The sequence below is a fragment of the Heteronotia binoei genome, chromosome 1, assembly GCF_032191835.1.
Source record: "Heteronotia binoei isolate CCM8104 ecotype False Entrance Well chromosome 1, APGP_CSIRO_Hbin_v1, whole genome shotgun sequence".
NCBI lineage: Eukaryota > Metazoa > Chordata > Lepidosauria > Squamata > Gekkonidae > Heteronotia > Heteronotia binoei.
This window is the reverse complement of record NC_083223.1, coordinates 268,597,432-268,621,333: the sequence shown is the minus strand read 5'-3', so window position 1 is coordinate 268,621,333 and position 23,902 is coordinate 268,597,432. Positions and strand designations below refer to the sequence as shown.

General features: G+C 52.6%; 1 protein-coding gene across 1 annotated transcript in view; it reads right to left on the bottom strand.

Annotated features, from left to right (window-relative positions):
- Positions 1 to 23,902, bottom strand: part of CRTC2 (CREB regulated transcription coactivator 2) — an 81,458-nt gene that overhangs the window by 22,989 nt on the left and 34,567 nt on the right. Inside the window, 6 exon segments of the mRNA XM_060255790.1 lie at positions 709 to 956; positions 2,702 to 2,751; positions 8,591 to 8,673; positions 10,687 to 10,716; positions 13,327 to 13,430; positions 20,606 to 20,674. Of these exon segments, the coding sequence (XP_060111773.1) occupies positions 709 to 956; positions 2,702 to 2,751; positions 8,591 to 8,673; positions 10,687 to 10,716; positions 13,327 to 13,430; positions 20,606 to 20,674 (584 nt within the window).

The window sequence follows — 23,902 nt, the reverse complement described above, 5'->3', positions numbered from 1 at the left end:
TCTGGCCAGCTAGGTAGGTTCCAGCAAGGCTGCCGCACAGTACATCTGGGCCCTGTGATCCCTGCCTGGCTCTGGGGAGGCTGCTGCACAGTGCGGCTGGGCCCCACGATCCTCGCTGGCCAGCCAGGCCCTAGAGAAGCTGCCACATGGCAATCTATGTATCTGTCCAGCAATCCCCGAGTGACCTCGAGGGCCGCAGGTTCCCCACCCCTGATCTAGAAACTGAACAAATCTCCTTCCCTTCCACTCCCCACAAAACACACCCTGTGAAGCAGGTGTGGCTGAGCGAGCTCTGAGAGAACTGGAACCGGCTCAAGGTCACCCAGATGGCTGCATGGAGTGGAGCGGGGAATCAAACCCAGAATCTTCCCTTACAATCTCCTTCCCTTCCTCTCCCCTGTGAGGCAGGCAGGGCTGAGAGAGTTCCAAAAGAACTGCTCTCAAGAGAACAGCTCTGAGAGAGCAGTGACTGACCCAAGGTCACCCAGCCGGCTGCACACGTGGAGGAGGAGCGGGGGAATCAAACCCAGTTCTCCAGATGACAGCCTGCCGCTCTTAACCCCTACACCACACTGGTTCTCCGTAAGTCACAGAAATCATACCGACGCGGAGCTTTTGTGATTTGCTCCCCAGTTCTTAACACTGCGGTTCCTTTCTTTCGCCCTCTACTGGCCAAACCAAAACCTGCCCCAGGAGCCAATAACTCACCGGGCGAGTCGTAGCCGGGCCCAAGCCCCAGGTTGCCGCTGATGCCCAGGTGCGTCATGGTGCTGGCCAGGTTGCCGGTGCTGCTCCCGCCGCTCAAGCTGGGGTACGCCGACTCGTCCGGGTCCAGGGGCGTGGGGAGTGGGGGCGGGAAGTGCAGGTTGGTGAGGTCTGGGAGAGAGCCCCCCGTGTTAAGGGCAGTGGGGATCAGAGGCAGGTTGTTGGCAGGCTGGTCGGGGGACGGAAAGATACTGCAAGACAAGAGAGGCGTCTCAGGAGAAAGACAAGAGCGCCCCAGCCCTCCTATTCGAGGCAGGAGATTTTAGCCCGGGCTGCGCGTGTCCGGAAATGAGAAGGTCCCAGGTTCAATCCCCGGCATCTCCAACAAAAAGGGTCTAAGCAAGTAGGCATGGGAAAAAACCCTCAGCTTGAGACCCTGGAGAGCCGCTGCCAGTCTGAGTAGACAAGACTGACTTTGGTGGACCCAGGGTCTGATTCAGTAGAAGGCAGCTTCATTTAGAGGAGGGACGGTGGCTCAGAGATAGAGCATCTGCTTGGTAAGCAGAAGGTCCCAGGTTCAATCCCAGGCATCTCCAACTAAAAAGGGTCCAGGCAAGTAGACGTGAAAAACCTCAGCTTGAGACCCTGGAGAACCGCTGCCAGTCTGAGTAGACAAGACTGACTTTGGTGGACCCAGGGTCTGATTCAGTAGAAGGCAGCTTCATTTAGAGGAGGGACAGTGGCTCAGAGGTAGAGCATCTGCTTGGTAAGCAGAAGGTCCCAGGTTCAATCCCTGGCATCTCCAACTAAAAAGGGTCCAGGCAAGTAGACGTGAAAAACCTTAGCTTGAGCCCCTCTTCTTGGCTCTCCAGGGTCTCAGACAGAGGTCTTTCCCATCATCTACTGCGGGGTCCTTCTAACTGGAGATGCTGGGGATTGAACCCAGGACCTTCCGCATGCCAAGCAGATGCTCTGCCACTGAGCCACAGCCCCTACTCAGACAGGCAGTGGCTCTCCAGAGTCTCAGGCCAAGGTCTTTCTCATCACCCACTGTCTAGTCCTTTTAACGGGAGATGCCAGAACCGGGGACCTTCTGCATGCAAAGCAGAGGCTCTTCCACTGAGCCTGCTGAGAGTAGCTGCAGCTTCCCAGGGTCTCAGACAGAAGCCTTTCCCATCATTTACTGCCTGGTCCTTCTCACTGAAGATGCCGGGGACTGAACCTGGGGCCTTCTGCATGCCAAGCAGCAGCTCCGCCACAGACTCCGGGACTGCCATTTATCTGCACATCCCATCTGCAACGCTGCCATCCCGTCCCTCATTCAAAGAACTCAGAGCGGCATGCATGCTTTCTTTCTCCCTTTGCTTTATTCTTCTAGGGGAGGGATGATGGCTCAGGGGTAGAGCATCTGCTTGGTAAGCAGGAGGTCCCAGGTTCAATCCCCGGCATCTCCAACTAAAAAGGGTCCAGGCAAGTAGGCGTGAAAAACCTCAGCTTGAGACCTTGGAGAGCCGCTGCCAGTCTGATTAGACTATACTGACTTTGATGGACCCAGGGTCTGATTCAGTAGAAGGCAGCTTCATTTAGGGGAGGGACGGTGGCTCAGTGGTACAGCATCTGCTTGGTAAGCAGGAGGTCCCAGGTTCAATCCCCGGCATCTCCAACTAAAAAGGGTCCAGGCAAATAGGCGTGGAAAACCTCAGCTTCAGACCCTGGAGAGCCGCTGCCAGTCTGAGTAGATAATATTTTGATGGACCGAAGGTCTGATTCAGTATAAGGGAGCTTCATATGTTCATATGTTCTACAACCACTCTGTGAGGAGGCAGGTCGAGCCGAGAGAGAAAGGCCGGCTCAAAGTCATCCAGATAAGGATTGGAATCCAGTTTTCCCTGCCCCCAGCCCTAACCAGTATCCAATGCAGCCTATGTGAGAAGAGACGGTCGAGTTTTGCAGCGAGCCTCCCCCCAGGGAAACGGAGCCTCGACTTTGGACTTACTGGATCCCAGGAACCTCGCAGGACCGTGGACGGGCGGACGACGAGGAAAGCTGAGGAAGAGAGAAAGGTGGAGCTGTTAAGAACATAAGAGAAGCCATGTTGGATCAGGCCAATGGCCCATCCAGTCCAACACTCTGTGTCACACAGTGGCAAAAAATTTTATACATACACACACACTGTGGCTAATAGCCACTGATGGACTTCTGCTCCATATTTTTATCTAAACCCCTCTTGAAGGTGGCTATGCTTGTGGCCGCCGCCACCTTCCTGTGGCAGTGAATTCCACATGTTAATCACCCTTTGGGTGAAGAAATACTTCCTTTTATCCGTTTTAACCTGTCTGCTCAGCAATTTCATCAAATGCCCACGAGTTCTTGTATTGTGAGAAAGGGAGAAAAGTACTTCTTTCTCTACTTTCTCCATCCCATGCATTATCTTGTAAACCTCTATCATGTCACCCCGCAGTCGACGTTTCTCCAAGCTAAAGAGCCCCAAGCATTTCAACCTTTCTTCATAGGGAAAGTGCTCCAGCCCTTTAATCATTCTAGTTGCCCTTTTCTGGACTTTCTCCAATGCTATAATATCCTTTTTGAGGTGCGGCGACCAGAACTGCACACAGTACTCCAAATGAGACCGCACCATCGATTTATACAGGGGCATTAGGATACTGGCTGTTACGAGCGAGTGCCAAGGGGTCGGTCTACCGAGCCTGGTTCGCCGCGCCTGAAGTAACCGGCGAGAGTAGAGAGCGCAGCCGGCAACAATCCAAGGGTTGTCCAGCGGCCAGAGGGTTCGCCGAAGAACACGCAAGCCTCGCTGCGTTTCCTCAGCTCCTGCCGCAAACGGCAAACGCAGCCACCCGGCTTGTAACCGTTACGACCGGTGTTCCCTCTCAGCCGAGTTAGCGCGAGCTAGCGCAGGCTCGCGGGTTTTTGCCTCGGCTCAGGAAGGACGACCCTAGAGCAAACTAATTTAACGATTAGGCCAAGTAGGCAGAGGCGCTGGGCTAGCTCCCCACCCCACCCCAATTTCTCCCCTGCTTGCAGCCCTCCCAGCCTGCACGTGCGGCCAGCACCTGAGCGTCGCTTTGCCCGACTTGCCTGGCGCTTGGTGGCGCTGTCGCCAAGTTTGCCTCTCCCCCGCAGTTGTGTCAAAGGGGCTTTTGAGAAGGCGCCTGCAGAAGGGCTGCGAGCGGCGCAGTCGCTCCGACTCGGAGATAACTTCCAAGGGGACCCTCGCGATTTCAACCGCCTAGGGCCTCCACGGGGTTTAATCCGGCACTGGCAGGAGCTCACAACTTTAATGCTGGTAGTAGAATTTTTGCTCACAAGACTCTGCAGCTTAAAGGGAACATTGAGTCCCCAACCCTTTGGCTTTTGGACACTGACTTCGGATTCCAGTTTGCGATTCTGCTCTGGTGACTTGGCCCCTGCTTGACTCCGTGGACTCTGACCTTAGACTGGCTTTGGACTCCCGCCTGCCTGCGCCCTGAGAACGTGACACGCGGGCGCATTTGGACCCTCTCCAGTTACCCTTGCGGTTTCTTAATCCTTAAAAGACAGCATCACAAAGCCGCAAGGGGAACCGGAGGGAGTCGCAGGTTAAAAGGCTCCTGCAGAGCAACTGGTGGGGAATCGATTGTTTGCACCAGGGAAAATATAGTCCTGGGGGGAGAGCAGGGAGTAATTGGTCTCTCTGTGTTTTTATTTGATTATGAACTACTTGAAGGGAGGGCTTCAGGTAGTCTGCAGCTTAGAAAGGACAAACCACCCAGCAGGGTTTGCTGGGAACATCCCTCCAGGCCTCCAGACAGATCTCCGCCTCACAACACTCACACCCCTCCCCCACAATACGCATATCCAAAAGCAAGCAAGAGGTTTGGGGGTTTGATGACACAAATCCAGCTAGCAGAAGGTCCCTCAAGCTTGTGTGTGTGGCGGGGAGAGAGCCTTCATTATTATCTTCCTCTTTAAGATTAGGAGTGGCCAAGATTGCTTAACATAAGAGCCATATAGAATAAATGTCGGATTGAAAGCTGCAAGACACAAACATCAGAGGGAAATGGGGGAGGGATGAAAGAGAGGTGGAAAGAAAGTAACTTTAAAGAAAGGAAGGGAAGGGAAGGGAAGGGAGGGGAGGGGAGGGGAGGGGAGGGGAGGGGAGGGGAGGGGAGGGGAGGAAGGAAGGAAGGAAGGAAGGAAGGAAGGAAGGAAGGAAGGAAGGAAGGAAGGAAGGAAGGAAGGAAGGAAGGAAGGAAGGAAGGAAGGAAGGAAGGAAGGAAGGAAGGAAGGAAGGAAGGAAGGAAGGAAGGAAGGAAGGAAGGAAGGAAGGAAGGAAGGAAGGAAGGAAGGAAGGAAGGAAGGAGCATTCTCCAAGCCACCAGCTGGCTTGGCTTGGCGAAGTGATTTAAAAAGACAAATGTCTTCTCCAAGGCAGCCAATAGAATGGCGGGGGCTTTGAAAGCCACAAAATATGTGTGAAAGAGCCACAGCTGCGTAAGATCCTGCCCTGCTTTTCTGTCAGAGAAAAAAAAGAAAACATTCCATCCATCTCATTCGTAACTCACACAGCGTGTCCCTCAAACACACACCATGTCCCATCGTTTGGCTTTTTTTGCGAGGAAGCGATGGCCCAGATCAATTCTGCATTAGAATGTTTATTGATGACCGAGGATGCTTACGTACTTTCAAACTGCCTGCCCGATTCTTGGAGGCCATCCGACAGCAGATGGAAACGGACGCTCCCTGACCTTACTACTGCTAAAAGACTCCTATTACAACATGGGAGAGATAAACGCCCACCTCCTATAAATCAGGGGATTAAGGGCCTTACAACGTTAGCAATATTTGAATCCATGGCATATAGACAACAACTGTGTATCGCTGGATGGCCTTCTGACAGCAATGTTGATTCTGCGAACTCAGGCAGATCATTTAAACAGAGGCTAGATGGCCATCTGACAGCTATGAAGATTCTGTGAATTTAGGGGGAGGCGTTTGTGAGTTTCCTGCATGGTCCAGGGGGTTGGACTAGATGACCCTGGAGGTCCCTTCCAACTCTATGATTCTGTGACCTTCCTGACAGGGTGCAAAAAAAAAAGGGGGTGGGGGCAGAGAAGGATATGTAAAGTAGAAAGAAAAATAGAATAGCCCACCACCTCCCAAGGAAGCCTGTTCCACTGAGGAACCGCTATTCTATTTTTCTTTCTACCTTACATATCCTTCTCTGCCCCCACCCCCTTTTTGTTTTTGCACTGCCCTGGTGCTTCGTTCAGAATATTGGTTTTTAAGTATGCAACGATTCCAACTGCAGCATGGAGACAGCGAGGGGTTCTCACTTATGCCCTTTCCATTCACGAAGTTTCACAAAGTGATGCCCTGGTTGGGATCGTTTGCCAGGGATCGTCTCTCAGTTCTCATGTCGCACATGGCCAGGGTCCTCGTGCAATCCCATCCTTGGGGACTGGCAGGGGCCCTCACACTCTGCCTTGACTGCAGGGCTATTCAATGCTACTTCAGGTGTCACAGCCCTCTCCGAAATAACGTTTTATTTCATAGAATAGAATCGTAGACTTGGATGGGACCTCCAAGGGTCATCTAGGCCAACCCCCTGAACAATGCAGGAAATTCACAAATACCTTCCCCTAAATTCACAGGATCCTCATTGCTGTCAGGTGGCCAGCCAGCCTCTGTTTAAAAACCTCCAAGGAAGAAGAGCCCACCACCTCCCGAGGAAGCCTGTTCCACCGAGGAACCGCTCTAACGGTCAGGAAGTTCTTCCCCCTAAATTCACAAGATCCTCATTGCTGTCAGGTGGCCATCTAGCCTCTGTTGAAAAACCTCCAAGGAAGGAGAGCCCACCACCTCCCGAGGAAGCCTGTTCCACTGAGGAATCGCTCTAACGGTCAGGAAGTTCTTCCTAATGTTGAGCCGGAAGCTCTTCTGATTTAATTTCAACCCGTTGGTTCTGGTCCTGCCTTCTGGGGCCACAGAAAACATGTCCCTGCAGGTATTTCATTTGGGACACTTGTTCAAAGCTCGCTGTTCTGTTCTAACGCTGCTCTGGGTGAAGGTCATTATGTGATGCTAAGCACCCATTAGGAAGGTGGTCCTCTGTGGTCTCCTCCTTTGAGAGGTTCATGCCCACCTCCTTCATTCAGTGAGCTTGCTACTCTCCCCATGTGGGGCTGCAGAGAAGCCATGAAGATGAAAACGGGGTTGCATTTACCTGTAAACAAACATTGTTCGCCGAGTGGTCTTCTGGGCAGACACACATCCCTCCCTCCTGCCCCGCTGTGAATTCTCTGTCACCTCAGTGTCTTAGGTTCTCGGGCGGCGGCATGGAGAGAACTGAGGGAGTAGCGCCCCTCCTCCCAGTCAGGTGATCTTTAGGGCGGGAAAGCGCCTGAGGGCAAGACAAGCCCTGGGGCCCACTCGCAAGAACAAGCAGGGCAGGAACCAGGACAGAAAAGCGCAGTAGCCTCCACCAATGGGCAGCTGATGCAGCCTGGCCAAAGAAGCTCAAAGGAGGCTGTGAGCTGGCCTGGCTGGGAGAACAGCAGCTGTCTGGGCCCACGGGGTTGGAGGCCAGGCAGAGAACAGGGGAGAAGAGGGTGGAGCTTAACGGGGGGGTATGAAAGGGGAGGAAGGGGGAGATGAAATGGGAGGAGGCTAGCAGGAGGAAAAGGAGGCAGGAGCAGGTTGCAGCGTTGTGACTCTTCCCATGTGTAACCCAGAGATGGGTAACTTAAGAACATAAGAGAAGCTGTGCTGGATGAGGCCAATGGCCCATCCAGTCCAACAGTCTGTGCAAAACAGTGGCCAAAAAACCCCAAGTGCCATCAGGAGGTCCATCAGTGAGGCCAGGTTACTAGAAGCCCTCCCACTGTGGCCCCCCCCAGAATACACCCAGAATACAGAGCATCACTTGCCCCAGAAGAGAGTCCCAACGATAAGCTGTGGCTAATAGCCCCTGATGGACCTCTGCTCCATATGCTTATCCAATCCCCTCTTGAAGCTATCTATGCTCGTAGCTGCCACCACCTCCTGTGGCAGTGAATTCCACATGTTAATCACCCTTTGGGTGAAGAAGGACTTCCTTTTATCCGTTCTAACCCGACTGCTCAGCGATTTCATCGAATGCCCACGAGTTCTCGTATTGTGAGAAAGGGGGGAAAGGACTTCTTTTTCTGCCTTCTCTATCCCGCGCATAATCTTATCAACCTCGATCACGTCACCTCGCAGTCATGAGGCAAACCATACGCATCAGGGGTCTAAGCTGATTAAGAAAGTAACCTGCATAAGGAAACAGTGACAGGGCTTGGGATGGCAAGACCCCCCCTCTGGCCTCCAAGGCACAGAATCGTAGCGTTGGAAGGGACCCCCCTCCTCCCCGGGTCATCTAGTCCAACCCCCTGCACAATGCAGGAAATTCACAAACACTTCCCCACCACCACCCCCAGTGATGCTTGCTCTGTGCTCAAGAGATGGCAACCCCCACCCCCACCCCTCCACAATCCCTGCCCAATCTGGCCTGGAGAAAAATTGTTTCCTGACCCCAAAGTGGCAATCAGCATTTTCCTGAGTGTGTCAGAAACGTGTAAGGTACAATGTTCCCTGGTCCACGGAAAGCACTACAATTAGGTACTGGAGTTTGGATTTTTTTTAGGTACTGGAGTTTCCACCTTTCCTCCCTCTTTCTTTGAAAGGAGGGAACGAATTAAAGAAGTGTGCACCTCTCTTTTCTCAGGCTAGCCGCTTTTGCTGAAGGGCAGGGGCAAACGGACCCCCTGAGAACTGCTCCGTCCGGAGAGCCGCACCTCTGCCTCCGGCCATACGGTTCCCCTGACTCCGATGAGTCCCCCTTTCCCAAATGCGCACTTCCACCCACCTTTTTGGTGTCCCAGGGCTTCAGCAACTGCTTGCCGTCGTCTGGGAGGCTCTCCTCGATGGAAGGCACTTGGAAAACAAACACTGGAAAGCAGGAGGGGGAGACAAGACAACCCGTTAGCAGCCGGGGCAAGGAAAACGACGGAAAGCAATCAACCCACTGGATGGAAACTACATTTCCCAGCATGCTCCAGCCACCCCCCTGCAAATGCTAGAGGAGCTAAAAACTAAAGAAAAGGGCATGGTGTGTGGGGGTGGGGGTGCAATCCCTATCAGTCCCTTTTGCTAAGATAAGGCTGAGCTGTCCAGAGCAGAAGGAAGAAGCTATTTTAACTTCAGGGGAGCGCAAGCTCATAAGAACATAAGAGAAGCCATGTTGGATCAGGCCAATGGCCCATCCCGTCCAACACTCTGTGTCACACAGTGGCCATAAGAACATAAGAGCAGCCATGTTGGATCAGGCCAATGGCCCATCCAGTCCAACACTCTGTGTCACACAGTGGCCATAAGAACATAAGAGAAGCCATGTTGGATCAGGCCAATGGCCCATCCAGTCCAACACTCTGTGTCACACAGTGGCCATAAGAACATAAGAGAAGCCATGTTGGATCAGGCCAATGGCCCATCCCGTCCAACACTCTGTGTCACACAGGGGCTGAAACAACCCAGGTGCCATCAGGAGGTCCACCAGTGGGGCCAGGACACCAGAAGCCCTCCCACTGTTGCCCCCCCCCCAAAGCTCCAAGAACATAACATAAGAGAAGCCATGTTAGATCAGGCCAATGGCCCATCCAGCCCAACACTCTGTGTCACAAAGCGACTGAAACAATCCAGGTGCTATCAGGAGGTCCACCAGTGGGACCAGGACACTAGAAGTCCTCCCACTGTTGCCCCTCCCTAGCACCAAGAATACAGAGCATCACTGCCCCAGACAGAGAGTTCCAACAATATGCTGTGGCTAAGAACATAAGAGAAGCCATGTAGGATCAGGCCAATGGCCCATCCAGTCCAACACTCTGTGTCACACAGTGGCCATAAGAACATAAGAGAAGCCATGTTGGATCAGGCCAATGGCCCATCCAGCCCAACACTCTGTGTCACACAGGGGCTGAAACAACCCAGGTGCCATCAGGAGGTCCACCAGTGGGGCCAAGACACTAGAAGCCCTCCCCCTGCTGCCCCTCCCAAGCACAAGAATCCAGAGCATCACTGCCCCAGACGGAAAGTTCCAACAATACGCTGTGGCTAAGAGCCACTGATGAACCTCTGCTCCATATGTTTATCCAATCCCCTCTTGAAGCTGGCTATAAGCTCATTTTCTTAGAGGATTTGTAGGTTTGGGGGGACTGAACCTGCTCTTCCGGATGATGCTTTTGGGGCTTCAGCAGAGAGCAACCCACCGTTGGGCTGAGTGTAGGCAAAAGCAGGGCTTTTTTTTGGTAGAAGGAACTCCTTTGCATATTAGGCCAGACCTCCCTGTTGTAGCCAATCCTCTAGGAGCTTACAGGGCTCTTAGTACAGGGCCTACTGTATGCACTTGGAAGATTGGCTACACCAGGGAGGTCTGGCCTAATAGGCAAATTATTCATTTTGTTAATTTCCTGCTACCAATAAAGCCCTGGGCAAAAGTACCTAAGAGAAGCCCTGATCTTGCCAGCGGCAAAAGCTGTTCTTTGCAATGACAGATGTTGAGGACTTCCATGAAGAACTTTTGGAAACTCTCCTGTACATTATCTTAGTAAGAACCTAGTCCCTTTCTTCACCTTCCCCCAGTCACCTCCAAACTGTGGTCTGTGGGTCCCTGAGGCCACAAGTGGATAGCAGGTGGGATTCCCACCCAGGGCTCATGACATCTTTCAGCTAGGCCTGCCTTCAGCACTATGAATGCTTAAAATTGAGCCAAGCCAGCTCTTACAAAGAAGCCAAAGGGCTCTTAAAAGGTGAGCCCAAAGAGGGTGAATGTAAGAACGTAAGAGAAGCCATGTTGGATCAGGGCCAGTGGCCCATCCAGTCCGTCACTCTGTGTCACGCAGTGGCCAAAACCCAGGTGCCGTCAGGAGGTCCACCAGTTGGGCTGGTGAAGAAGCGGAGACTTACCTTTGCTGTCAACGTCCCCATCCAGGTAACCTGAAAACAAAGATGAAAGAATATTGTCAGGGGCAGGGACTGAATGTGGGGCTTTTATTTCAGTGCTCTCAGTGGGGGGCTTATGCAGTTCTCCTTCTCCATTGTTTCATCCTCACAACATCCCTGCAAGGTAGGGCTTAAGCTTTGAACAACTTGCCCGATTTATTATTATTATTATTATGAAGAAGACTGCAGATTTATACGCCGCCCTTCTCTCTGAATCAGAGACTCAAAGCGGTTTACAATCTCCTCTATCTTCTCGTCCCACAACAGACACCCTGTGAGGTGGGCGGGGCCGAGAGAGCTCTCACAGCAGCTGCCCTTTCAAGGATAACTCCTATGAGAACTATGACTGACCCGAGGCCATCCCAGCAGCTGCAAATGGAGGAGCGGGGAATCAAACCCGGTTCTCCCAGATAAGAGTCAGCACACTTAACCATTACACCAAACTGGCACTCTCAAGGTGGTGATGATTATTGTTATTATTAATCGCCCCATCTGGGCCAAGGCCAGGCTCTGGGCAATGTACATCAGGTTAAAAATAGACAAAAATAAAACAATTTAAAAACAATAAAATATTGTCTGAGTGGGAATGAGAACGCAGAATCCTTCAGTCATAGCCCCCCTCTCACTCACAACCACTATTTTCCAGGGAAAGCGAATTATTACAGGAATTCAAGTCAAGAAGGCAGATATGCTCCATAAAAAGGTAAAGGTGGTCCCCCCATATTCAAGCACCAGTCGTTTCCGACTCTGGGGCGACGTCGCATCGCAACATTTTCGCGGCAGACTTTTTAACGGGGTGGTTTGCCATCGCCTTCCCCAGTCATCTACGCTTCCCCGCCCCCGCAAGCTGGGGACTCATCTGACCGACCTCGGAAGGATGGAAGGCGGAGTCAATCTCAAGCGGGCTACGTGAACGCAGCTTCTGCCGGGGCTGGCCTCAGGTCGTGAGCAGAGCTTGGACTGCAATACTGCAGCTTTACCGCTCTGCACCGTAAGTCACTACGATATGGAGCGTGGAGATCTGACGCATCTCTCAGGAAGCTATAAATACCTCAAAATACACCAAGGTAGTGAGGTAGAAGCTGGGGGGGGCGGGGGAACCAAAAATTGACTGACCGGAGGCGGGCATGTTCATCTTTCTACGTTCAAAGTCTTGGAAGCGAAAAGATCCATCTGATGCATTTGTTCTTCGCATGCAAAGGCAGAGGGCGATCTGGACACCCGTTCTGGCATCCTTGCCTAAAACTCTTCTAACCTCTTCCCCCAGTCCCCTTCCCCAATACTTTAAGTCCTCCCCTCCTTCTCCAAGGACTGGCTGCCTATTGTGCACCGGACCCATTTCAAAGTGTTGGTACTGACCTTCAAAGCCCTATATGGCCGAGGATCTGTCTATCTGTCTATGGCCGAGGATCTATCTTATAATTCACTGCTACAGGAGGTGGTGGCAACTAAAGCATAGCTAGCTTTAAGAGGGGACTGGATAAAAATATGGAGCAGAGGTCCATCAGTGGCTATTAGTGATATATATATATATATATATATATGTGTGTGTGTGTGTGTGTGTGTGTGTGTGTGTGTGTGTGTGTGTGTATACACACACACACATATATTGGCCAGATCCAACATAGCTTCTCTTATGTTCTTATGGTCACTGTGTGACACAGAGCGTTGGACTGGATGGGCCATTGGCCTGATCCAACATGGCTTCTCTTATGTTCTTATGGTCACTGTGTGAAAGAGTGTTGGACTGGATGGGCCATTGGCCTGATCCAACATGGCTTCTCTTATGTTCTTATGGTCACTGTGTGACACAGAGCGTTGGACTGGATGGGCCATTGGCCTGATCCAACATGGCTTCTCTTATGTTCTTATGGTCACTGTGTGAAACAGAGTGTTGGACTGGATGGGCCATTGGCCTGATCCAACATGGCTTCTCTTATGTTCTTATGGCCACTGTGTGACACAGTGTTGGACTGGATGGGCCATTGGCCTGATCCAGCATGGCTTCTCTTATGTTCTTATGGCCACTGTGTGACGCAGAATGTTGGACTGGATGGGCCATTAGCCTGATCCAACATGGCTTCTCTTATGTTCTTAAGGAACCGCCTTTCCCCATATATACCCCAGAGAGTGCTGTGTTCAGGAGGTCGAAATCTGTTATCCGTCCCCGGACCAAGGGAGGGCAGACTAAGTTCTACACAGGCCAGGGCCTTCTCAGTGGCAGCACCGACGTTATGCAATGCTCTCCCAGAGGCCACAAGAGCCCTGCGGGACCTCTCCCCGTTCCGCAGGGCCTGTAAAAACCAAAACTTTTTCGACAGGCCTGTAACAACTAATGTGCTATGTCGCTGAACGATATTATCTGTAAGTCTGCCAACCGAGCAACAAAGGATCGAAGAACTGAGATACTGATATTGATAAACCACCCTGTTATAAAAAAATCTTTCTTAGAGCACCTTTTACGTAGTTTAAATTGTTCATATGTTTTTATTTTTATAACTGTCATTTAAATTGTTTCACCACGACCGTTCTCCGCCTAGAGTGGGCGGCATATAAATCTAAATAAAGTCAATAAATAAAGGCCAAAAGGGGAATTGGGCTCACCAGTCTTGCGATTCGGAGGGGGAACGCCCTGGGAGGGGCCCAGGTACGCGTCCTGTGGGTTGGGGTTCATTACGCTTGTGTGCAGGGCAGAGTCGGAATTTGTTCTGGAGGCAAAGAAAAACCGTTATTGCGATAATTGTTATTTTTTAAAAAACAAGAGCCAAGTCGAATCCCCAGGTTTGACATCAGCTGTGAGCTGCCAGGTCGCTATGGCAACAGGGCAGCGGGCTGTGCGACTCGTTAACGCGAGGGTGCGACACCAAAAAGCCTCCCTACTGCTAAATGCAGCCGCGCTTGCTAGTTCCGTAGCTGTTTCCCCACCCCTACACCTAGCAGGTCGTCCTGATGCCGACCGCTGCGTTGATTTCCAAAACAGGCAGCGTCTGTCCATCTTTCACGCTTGCACCCAGTTCTAGAACAAGACAGGTAGCTGTGTTAAGACTGTTCTTAGCGGTAGAAAAAAAGCGAGAGTCCGGCAGCACCTTAATAACTAACGAAATCTGTGGCAGTGGACGGAGCTTTCATGAGTCATAGAACCATAGCACACCAGAGTTGGAAGGGGCCCTAGAGGCCATCTAGTCCAACCCCCCTGCTCAATGCAGGATCAGACGAGAGCACCTCTGACAAGGTTTGTCTAGCTGCCTGCTTCAAGATTGTCATTGAGTCGCTTTTGAAGATGATGATGATACTGGATTCATATCCCGCCCTTCACTCTGAATCTCAGAGTGGCTCACAATCTCCTTACCTTCCTCCCCCACAACAGACACCCTGTGAGGTAGATGAAGATATTGGATTTATGTCCCGCCCTCCGCTCCGAAGAGTCTCACAATTCATCTTTCCTTTACCTTCCTCCCCCACAACAGACACCCTGTGAGGTGGGTGGGACTGAGAGGGCTCTCACAGCAGCTGCCCTTTCAAGGACAACTCTGCAAGAGCTATGGCTGACCCAAGGCCATTCCAGCAGCTGCAAGTGAAGGAGTGGGGAATCGAACCCGGTTCTCCCAGATCAAGAGTCCGCGCACTTAACCACGCTACACCGCATTGGCTCTCAGAAGTGAGCGGTGACTCGCCAAAGCTCCTGCCCTGTCACAAACGTCGTTAATGTTTAAGGTGTTACCGATCTCTTGCTCTTTTCTACTAGTGCTGTTATCTTCTTTCACTCCCCCTCCCCCCGGTTGCTTACAGGTTTTGGTAAGAATCAAGGACTGCTAAGGGGAAGGCAGGGCTCTCCTACGTCTCTTGCCTGTGTCAAAAGAAATACTAGAGCTGCTAAGCCTAGAGGAGAGCCAGGCTGGTCTTTAGAATGCTTAGAACGGAGCCCAGAAGCACCTTAGAAGAGATTGGATTTATATCCCGCCCGTCGCTATCCAAAGGAGTCTCAGAGCGCCTTACAAATCTCCTTTCCTTTCCCCTCCTCACAACAGACATCCTGCGAGGTAGGTGGGGCTGAGAGAGCTCTCCCAGAACTGCTCTTGAGCATAAGAGCTCTGTGAGAGTTATGTCTGAACCAAGGTCACACCGGCAGGTGCAAACGGAGGAGTGGGGAATCAAACCCAGTTCACATTCTTAACCACTACACCAAACTGGCTTAATTGCTCTATTGCTTGCAAGTCTGGGTTAAACTGGCAGCCTTCATCGGGAACCCAGGAGAAGGGTCTTTGTGTCCTGGAGATCCATCACAGGGAGGTGTTGGCCTCCCACCTTGCCAGATGGCCTGTCTGAGAAAATCACACGCTTCTCTCCCATGTGGTTTGGGAGAGCTGTTCTAGAAAGCCAATAGAGCTATCCTTTAAGGGAATTAATGGTTCAACAAGGGAAAGGGACTGTGGATTATACCACTGCGCCCCGGACACAGGGAAGGGTGGTTCCTCAGAAGCCGACCATCTGCTTTGCACAGAGAAGGTCCCAGGTTCAACCCCCCCCCCCCACCATTCCCAGCTGAAAGCTTACCTGCTGCCCACCAGCTATATATAACTGCTCACTGTACCCCATTTCATTGTCTGACGAAGTGTGCGTGCACACAAAAGCTTACTTTCTGAATATAATAAGAGCCAAGTTGCACCTTTAAGATCAACAAAATTTCATTCAGAATGTAAGCTTCCGAAAGGACGCACGCTTCGTCGGACAAGGGGATAGGGAACGGTGAGCTGAAATACGCGTAGTTGGTGGGTTAAGAGTGCAAACTGACGCAAAAGATGAAACGGCAAAATAGCGTAACAAACGGGAAGGCCATTCGGTCTGGACAGCAATAAAAGTTGCCTGTTAGAGCAACATCAATTAACAGGCAACTTTTATTACCTTTTATCGCTGTCCAGACCAAAGGACCTTCCCGTTTGTTACGCTATTTTGCCATTCGATCCTTTGTGTCAGTTTACACTCTTAACCCATCAACTTCACGTATTTCAGCCCACTATACCCTGTCCGCTCGTCTGAAGAAGTCGGCGTGCACACGAACGCTTACGTTCCGGATAAAACTCTGTTGGTCTTAAAGGTGCCGCTGGACTCCTGGTTTGTTCTACTGCTCCAGACCAACACGGCTGCCCGCCCGGACCTATTCTGAATAAAACTTGGTCGGTCTTAAAGGTGCGACTGGACTCCTGCTTTTTCCCAACTGGAGAGAAGAGGGAGGGGGCCGGAGATGGGGTGGGAAGCCATGCCGAATTAACAAAAAAAAACCCCAGAGGCCCGGACAAGAGAGGGACTGTTCCGTGGGCTGGGGCGCCAGCATTTTAAGGACGCCTTCCGGGGGCTGGGGTGGAAAGATGAAAGGCAAAGGAAACTGCCAGCATTCCCCGGGGAAGAACAAGGGGGCCATTGTCGGAGGATCCCGTTGCGTGCTGCGCTCGCCCACAACAAACGAAAGAGCGGGCTTTCATTCCCCTTGTCCGTTGAAGCGAGCACAGAATCAGGGAAGGGAGGAGGAGGTTGGGAAGCCACGGCTGTCCGAGACGGGGTGGGGGTAAAGCTAGGCCAACGGGGAAAGGGGCACCGTGACGGGGAGCTGTGTGCTCCAAGGATGGTCCGTCTCAACATTCCAAGATGGGAACTCAGGGCTTATTTCTGTAGGAAAAGCCCAGCAGGAACTCATCTGCATATTAGGCCACACCCCCTCGATGTCACCATTGTTTCACATAGGGCTTTTTTTTTTAGACCCCCTGACACCAAGTCAGCCGGAACTGGGTTCCTGTTCAGAAAAAGCCCTGTGGGGACTGACTGGGACAGAACGGTTGTTCTGTGTTCCAAGGTGGAACTTCGGCGCTGCAAACAACGCACCAAAAACAACGCTTGGGCAGCTTTAAACAGGGAGCAGGGAAAAGGTAAGGATACCTCCAACACAAAACTTATCGGTGCTTTGTAAGTAAGAAACGATACATAAATGTACAGTGAAATCAATCGCAAAAAAAGAACACCGACCGCGCCCGCGAACCCAAGTCTCACAGAAGGCAAATCAACGCCGATTTGTCCAAAAGAAAGGTCCAGGCGATGGCAAAGGCTGATTCTTCCTAAGCTCTGTTCTTTTGGACAAACTGGCCTTGATTTGCCTTCTGTGAGACTTGGGTTCGCGAAAACGGCTAATGTTCTACTTTGCGATTGGTTTCACTATATATTTAGGTGTCGTTTCTTACTTATGAAGCACTGATAAGCTTTGTATCAGTTTCTGAGGCTGGTCTTTTGCGGAGGTATCCTTACCTTTTTTTCCCCTGCTCCGTTTCCCCGTGTTTCTCTGTTTGGTTGCCTTAAACAGGTATCAGACATATTCATGGACAGATCTATCAGCGATCGCTCGCCAGGGCGACTCAAGGGAACGTGCACGTCCAGAGGCAGTCTACCTCCAGCAGGGCCGGCCCCGCCACTAGACAAACCAGGCGACTGCTTAGGGTGCCGGCCTTCTGGGGGGTGCCAAATTGGGTGCCCCGTGGCGTTATCAGTACAAGGGATGTGTGTGTGCCGGAAATTAGCCTTGCCTAGTGAGCCAGACAGTCTAGGGCCAGCCCTGACCTCTGGACGTTGCCCACTGGGGAGGGTTATTGTCGATGTCTGCATTGGGAAGCATCCGTCCTACCAGGGCAACTGATAAGCTGCCAAAAATGCATGGGATAGAGAAGGAAGGACTTTTCCTCCCTTCTCACAATATGAGAACTCGTTCAATGAAACTGCTGAGCAGTCGGGTTAGAACGGATCGAAGGAAGCCCTTCTTCACCCAAAGGGTGATTCACACGAGGAATTCACTGCCGCAGGTAGTGGCAGCTACAAGCATAGACGGCTTCAAGAGGGGACTGGATAAGCATACGGAGCAGAGGTCCATCAGTGGCTATTCAAAAGGTAAAGGTAGGCCCCTGTGCAAGCACCAGTCGTTTCCGACTCTGGAGTGATGTTGCTTTCACAATGTTTTCACGGCAGATTTCAGCCTGGAGCCGGCTACCTGAACCCAGTTTCTGCCGGGATCAAACTCAGGTCGTGAGCAGAGCTTAGGACTGCAGTACTGCAGCTTTACCACTCTGCGCCACGGGGCTCTTTCTCAGTGGCTATTAGCCACAGCTTATCGTTGGAACTCTGTCTGGGGCAGTGATGTTCTGTATTCTGGGTGCTTGGGGAAGGCACAGTGGGAGGGCTTCTAGTGTCCTGGTCCCACTGGCGGACTTCCTGATGGCACTTGAGTTTTTTTGGCCACTGTGTAGCACAGAGTGTTGGACTGGATGGGCCATTGGCCTGATCCAACATGGCTTCTCTTCTGTTCTCATGTGACACAGAGTGTTGGACTGGAGGGGCCATTGGCCTGATCCAACATGGCTTCTCTCCTGTTCTTATGTGACACAGAGTGTTGGACTGGATGGGGCCATTGGCCTGATCCAACATGGCTTCTCTTCTGTTCTTATGTGACACAGAGTGTTGGACTGGAGGGGCCATTGGCCTGGTCCAACATGGCTTCTCTTCTGTGTTTATGTGACACAGCGTGTTGGACTGGATGGGCCATTGGCCTGATCCAACACGGTTTCTCTTCTGTTCCTATGTGACACAGAGTGTTGGACTGGATGGCCCATTGGCCTGATCCAACATGGCTTCTCTTCTGTTCTTATGTGACACAGAGTGTTGGACTGGAGGGGCCATTGGCCTGATCCAACATGGCTTCTCTTCTGTTCTTATGTGACACAGAGTGTTGGACTGGAGGGGCCATTGGCCTGATCCAACATGGCTTCTCTCCTGTTCTTATGTGACACAGAGTGTTGGACTGGATGGCCCATTGGCCTGATACAACATGGCTTCTGTTCTGTTCTTAGGTTCTTAAAAGAAGAAAATGGGAGAAGATGCTAAAGGTGCAACCCAAGGGATCTGTGATAAACCAGCCTCAAGGATCTGGACTTGTTTGGCATCGGATCCCGACAGGGTTTTAGAACACAGGACACGCCACTGCGCTGAGGGCACTCTATCCGACAGAGCACCGTGTACTCTGATCAGCAGCAGCTCTCTGGGGTCTCACACAGAGGAACCGCCTTCCTCAGTTCCTGCTGCTACTTCACAGCCGTTTACAGGAGACGCTGGGGACTGAACTGAGGACCTTCTGCTTCCCAAGTGGAAGCATATTTAGCTATTGAGTGGTCTAAAAGCTTGCAATGGTCTGTTACTGACCTGCCTCCTCTGAAACCTGCCTGTAAAATTATGAGTACAGGAGAATTTTTACCCTGACGAGGTGGGATGCCCTCCCTTCTGCAGACTTGGAGGGCAGATATAACAAAATAAATCAATATATATCGACGGTGCGGCCTCATTTGGAGCGCTGTGCACAATTCTGGACACCGCACCTCAAAAAAGATATTATAGCATTGGGAGAAGCGCAGAAAAGGGCAACTGGAAGGATACAAGGGTTGGAACACTTTCCCCGTGAAGAAAGGTTAAAACGGCTGGGGCTCTTTAGTTTGGAGAAACGTCGACTGCGGGGTGACATGATAGAGGTTGACAAGATTATGAATGGGATGGAGGAGGCAGAGAAAGAAGGGCTTTTCTCCCTTTCTCACAAGACGAGAACTCGTGGGCACTCCATGAAATTGCTGAGCAATGAAATCGCCGAGGGTTAGAACGGATCAAGGTGACGGGAAAAACCTCAGCTTGAGATCCCAGAGAACCACTGTCTGCCCGAGTAAGGGCTGTGGCTCAGAGGCAGAGCATCTCCCTGGCATGCAGGAGGACCCAGGTTCAATCCTCGGCATCTGCAGTTAAAAGGACCAGGCGGCAGTTGAAGAGGGATCCTGGAGAGCGGCTGCCAATCTGAGTAAACAAGGCTGATTGAGGGATCAAGGGTCTGATTCGGTAAAAGACAGCCTCATATGTTCATAAGGGAAGGACTGCGGCTTAGGAGTCCACTGGGGAGCCCTGGGGAGGGGCTGTGGCTCAGCGGCAGAGCATCTGCTCGGCATACGGAAGGTCCCAGGTTCAATCCTCGGCATCTCCAGTTAAGAAAAGGACCAGGCACTAGGGGATGGGAAAGACCTTTACCTGGGACACTGGGGAGCCCTGGGGAGGGGCTATGGATGAGTGGCAGAGCATCTGCTCGGCATACAGAAGGTCCCACGTTCAATCCCAGGCACCTCCAGTTAAGAAAGGGACCAGGCACTAGGGGATGGGAAAGACCTTTGCCTTGGACATTGGAGAGCCTGGGGAGGGGCTGTGGCTCAGCGGCAGAGCATCTGCTCGGCATACGGAAGGTCCCAGGTTCAATCCCAGGCACCTCCAGTGAAAGGATTAGGTAGCAGGTAATGAGGAAGAAAAAGAAGATGATGATATCGGATTTATATCCCGCCCTTCACTCTGAATCTCAGAGCGGCTCACAATCTCCTTTCCCTCCCTCCCCCCACAACAGACGCCCTGTGAGGTAGCCGAGGCTGAGAGAGCTCTCCCAGAAGCTGCCCTTTCAAGGACAACTCCTACGAGAGCTGTGGCTGACCCAAGGCCATTCCAGCAGCTGCGAGAGGAGTGGGGAATCTCCCAGATAAGAGTCTGCACGTTTAACCACTACACCAAACTGCTCTCCCTGGGGAGCTGCTGCCATTCTGAGTAGACTGACTAGATGGACCAAAGGTCTGATACGGTGTATCTGTCTACAGCGGTTTCATGTGTTCACCCTTTACACTCAGCGTTTCCCCCTCCCCGCAAATTCACAGAGACCACGTCTTCTCTTAAGCGACGGGACGCACAAAGGTCCAATCATCAACAGCTTGGAATGGTTGAGAGAGAAAGAGATGAGAGGGGAGGAAAAAAAATATGGAATCGAAAAATGGTTCACCTGTTGAGTACCGTCGGCAGCCTAAACAGGTGTCCTTTCTCCGTGGGAAATTTACCCCAGGGCATGGTCCTTCACAACAAAAAACAGGAGGGTTACTTGGTTGTGGGGGGGAGGCAGAGCGAAGACCCCCTCCCCGCTAGGGGATTAATAGTTTGGCAATGCAGACAGAGAGAAGAACGGGGGTGGAATGTAAAGGCCACTGGGGCAGAAGGGAGAGACGGAATAAGCGAGGGGGAAGGAGAGCTAGTGGGAGAAGAACGTTAAGGGGGCGGGAGAAGGAAACGGATAGCAAAGCTGGAGTCCTCTCCTGCCCACAGCCCAGGGCCACATCCTGAAAACTCCAGAGGCTACACACGTGTAATGAGGGGTGCAGAGGTCCTATACCCTCCTCAGATAAGTTAACTTCTTCTGAAGGAGGCGTGCAAAGACGTTTCTTAAGCACTCTGTTCTGCTTAAGAACCGAAAGCGTTTTCGTTTCTTCTTCCCGCGCCCCCCCCCCCCCGTCTCCCTGTAGCTCCCTCCCTCCCCTGCTTCCGCTGGCACAACCCACGCCACCCCTCAGCGTGTGGACAAGACCCCGCTGAACCCTCTTGCCGCAGGGTATGTGTGGCAGGCGAAAAGCTGCAAGCTTCTGCGGAGGGGATAGGAGGGTTGAGAGGCACACGGAGACCCCCTACTGAGAATCCCCGACCCACCACCGAAGCGTGAAAGAAGCTTGGAAGCGGTGGAGGAGAAGAGAAAGGAACGGATGAGCGGAGGCAACACAAAAATACCTGCAGGACGCCTTCACACCAGTTTGATAGACCCCTTCTGCTGACCCAGGAGACCTTGTCCCCCCTCACCCCCCCCCCCCACAACAAAGAGCAGGCCAAGGATTGTCCCAGGACGGGGGTGGCGAAACCTGCTTAATGTAAGAGCCACGCAGAATAAACGTCAGATGTTTGAGAGCCACCAGAAATAAACATCGCAGGGAGGGAGGGAGGAGGGAGGGAGGGAGGGAGGGAGGGAAGGAAGGAAGGAAGGAAGGAAGGAAGGAAGGAAGGAAGGAAGGAAGGAAGGAAGGAAGGAAGGAAGGAAGGAAGGAAGGAAGGAAGGAAGGAAAAGCGGGAGGAAAGGGAGAAAGGAGGAAGGGAGGAAAAGAGGGAGGGAGGGAGAAGGGAAGGGAGGGAGGAAGGAAGGAGGGAGGGAGGGAAGGGGGAAGGAGGGAAGGGAGGGAGGGAAGGGGAGAGAGGAAGGAGGGAAGGGAGGGATGAAGGGAGGAAAAGAGGGAGGGAGGAGGGAAGGGGGGAGGGAGGGAGGAAGGAAGGAAGAAAAAGAGGGAGGAAGGAGGGAAGGGGGAAGGAAGGGAGAGAGGAAGGGAGGGGGGAGGAAAAGAGGGAGGAAGGAAGGAAGGAAGGAAGGAAGGAAGGAAGGAAGGAAGGAAGGAAGGAAGGAGGGAAGGAAGGAAGGAAGGAAGGAAGGAAGGAGGGAAGGAAGGAGGGAGGGAGGGAAGGAGGGAAGGAAGGAAGGAAGGAGGGAAGGAAGGAAGGAAGGAGGGAGGGAGGGAAGGAAGGAGGGAGGGAAGGAGGGAAGGAAGGAAGGAAGGAGGGAAGGAAGGAGGGAGGGAGGAAAGGAAGGAGGGAGGGAAGGAGGGAAGGAGGGAAGGAGGGAAGGAAGGAGGGAAGGAAGGAAGGAAGGAAGGAGGGAAGGAAGGAAGGAAGGAAGGAAGGAGGGAAGGAAGGAGGGAGGGAGGGAAGGAAGGAGGGAAGGAGGGAAGGAAGGAAGGAAGGAGGGAAGGAAGGAAGAAAGGAAGGAAGGAAGGAAGGAAGGAAGGAAGGAAGGAAGGAAAAGCGGGAGGAAAGGGAGAAGGGAGGAAGGGAGGAAAAGAGGGAGGGAGGGAGGAGGGAAGGGAGGGAGGAAGGAAGGAGGGAGGGAGGGAAGGGGGAAGGAGGGAGGGAAGGGGAGAGAGGAAGGAGGGAAGGGAAGGATGAAGGGAGGAAAGAGGGAGGGAGGAGGGAAGGGGGGAGGGAGGGAGGAAGGAAGGAAGAAAAAGAGGGAGGAAGAAGGGAAGGGGGAAGGAAGGGAGAGAGGAAGGGAGGGGGGAGGAAAAGAGGGAGGGAGAGAGGGAGGGAGGGAGGGAGGGAGGAAGGAAGGAAGGAAGGGAGGGAGGGAGGAAAAGTGGGAGGGAAGGGAGGAAGGGGGAAGGGAGGAAAAGAGGGAGGGAGGAAGGAAAAGCGGGAGGGGAGGGAGGAAGGGGGAAGGGAGGAAAAGAGGGAGGGGAGGGAGGAGGGAGGGAAGGGGAAGGGAGGAAGGAGGGAAGGGAGGGAGGAAGGAAGGAGGGAGGGAGGGAGGAAGGAGGGAGGGAGGGAAGGGGAGAGAGGAAGGAGGGAAGGGAGGGATGAAGGGAGGAAGGAAGGAAGAAAAAGCGGGAGGAAGGCGGGAAGGGGGAAGGAAGGGAGAGAGGAAAAGAGGGAGGGAGGGAGGGAGGAAGGAAGGAAGGAAGGAAGGAAGGAAGGAAGGAAGGAAGGAAGGAAGGAAGGAAGGAAGGAAGGAAGGAAGGAAGGAAGGAAGGAAGGAAGGAAGGAAAAGCGGGAGGGAAGGGAGGAAGGGGGAAGGGAAGAAAAGAGGGAGGGAGGGAGGGAAGGGGAAGGGAGGGAGGGAGGGAAGGGAGGGAGGCAGGGAGGGAGGGAAGGGGAGAGAGGAAGGAGGGAAGGGAGGAATGAAGGGAGGAAAAGAGGGAGGGAAGGGGGGAGGGAGGGAGGAGGGAAGAAAAAGGGGAGGAAGGAGGGAAGGGGGAAGGAAGGGAGAGAGGAAGGGAGAGGGGAGGAAAAGAGAGAGGGAGGGAGGGAGAGAGAGAATAGGGAGGGAGGGAGGGAGGGAGGGCGGGAGGAAGGAAGGAAGGAAGGAAGGAAGGAAGGAAGGAAGGAAGGAAGGAAGGAAGGAAGGAAGGAAGGAAGGAGGAAAAGAGAGAGGGAGGGAGGGAGAGAGAGAATAGGGAGGGAGGGAGGGAGGAAGGAAGGAAGGAAGGAAGGAAGGAAGGAAGGAAGGAAGGAAGGAAGGAAGGAAAGAAAGCAACTTTAAATGCATTCTCCAAGCCACCAACTGGCCTGGCTTCTTGGAGGAGGAACTTAAAGAGACAAATGCCTCCTCCAAGCCAGCCAGTGGGGCAATGGGGGCTTCCAGAGCCACACCATATGTGTGAAAGAGCCACATGTGGCTCCCAGGCTGCAGTTTGGCCAGCCCTGTCCTAGGACATTTGAGGAGGGCTGCTCCTCACATCACTGTCTGCTAAAGGGTTTGATCCCCCCAGTTCCGCCC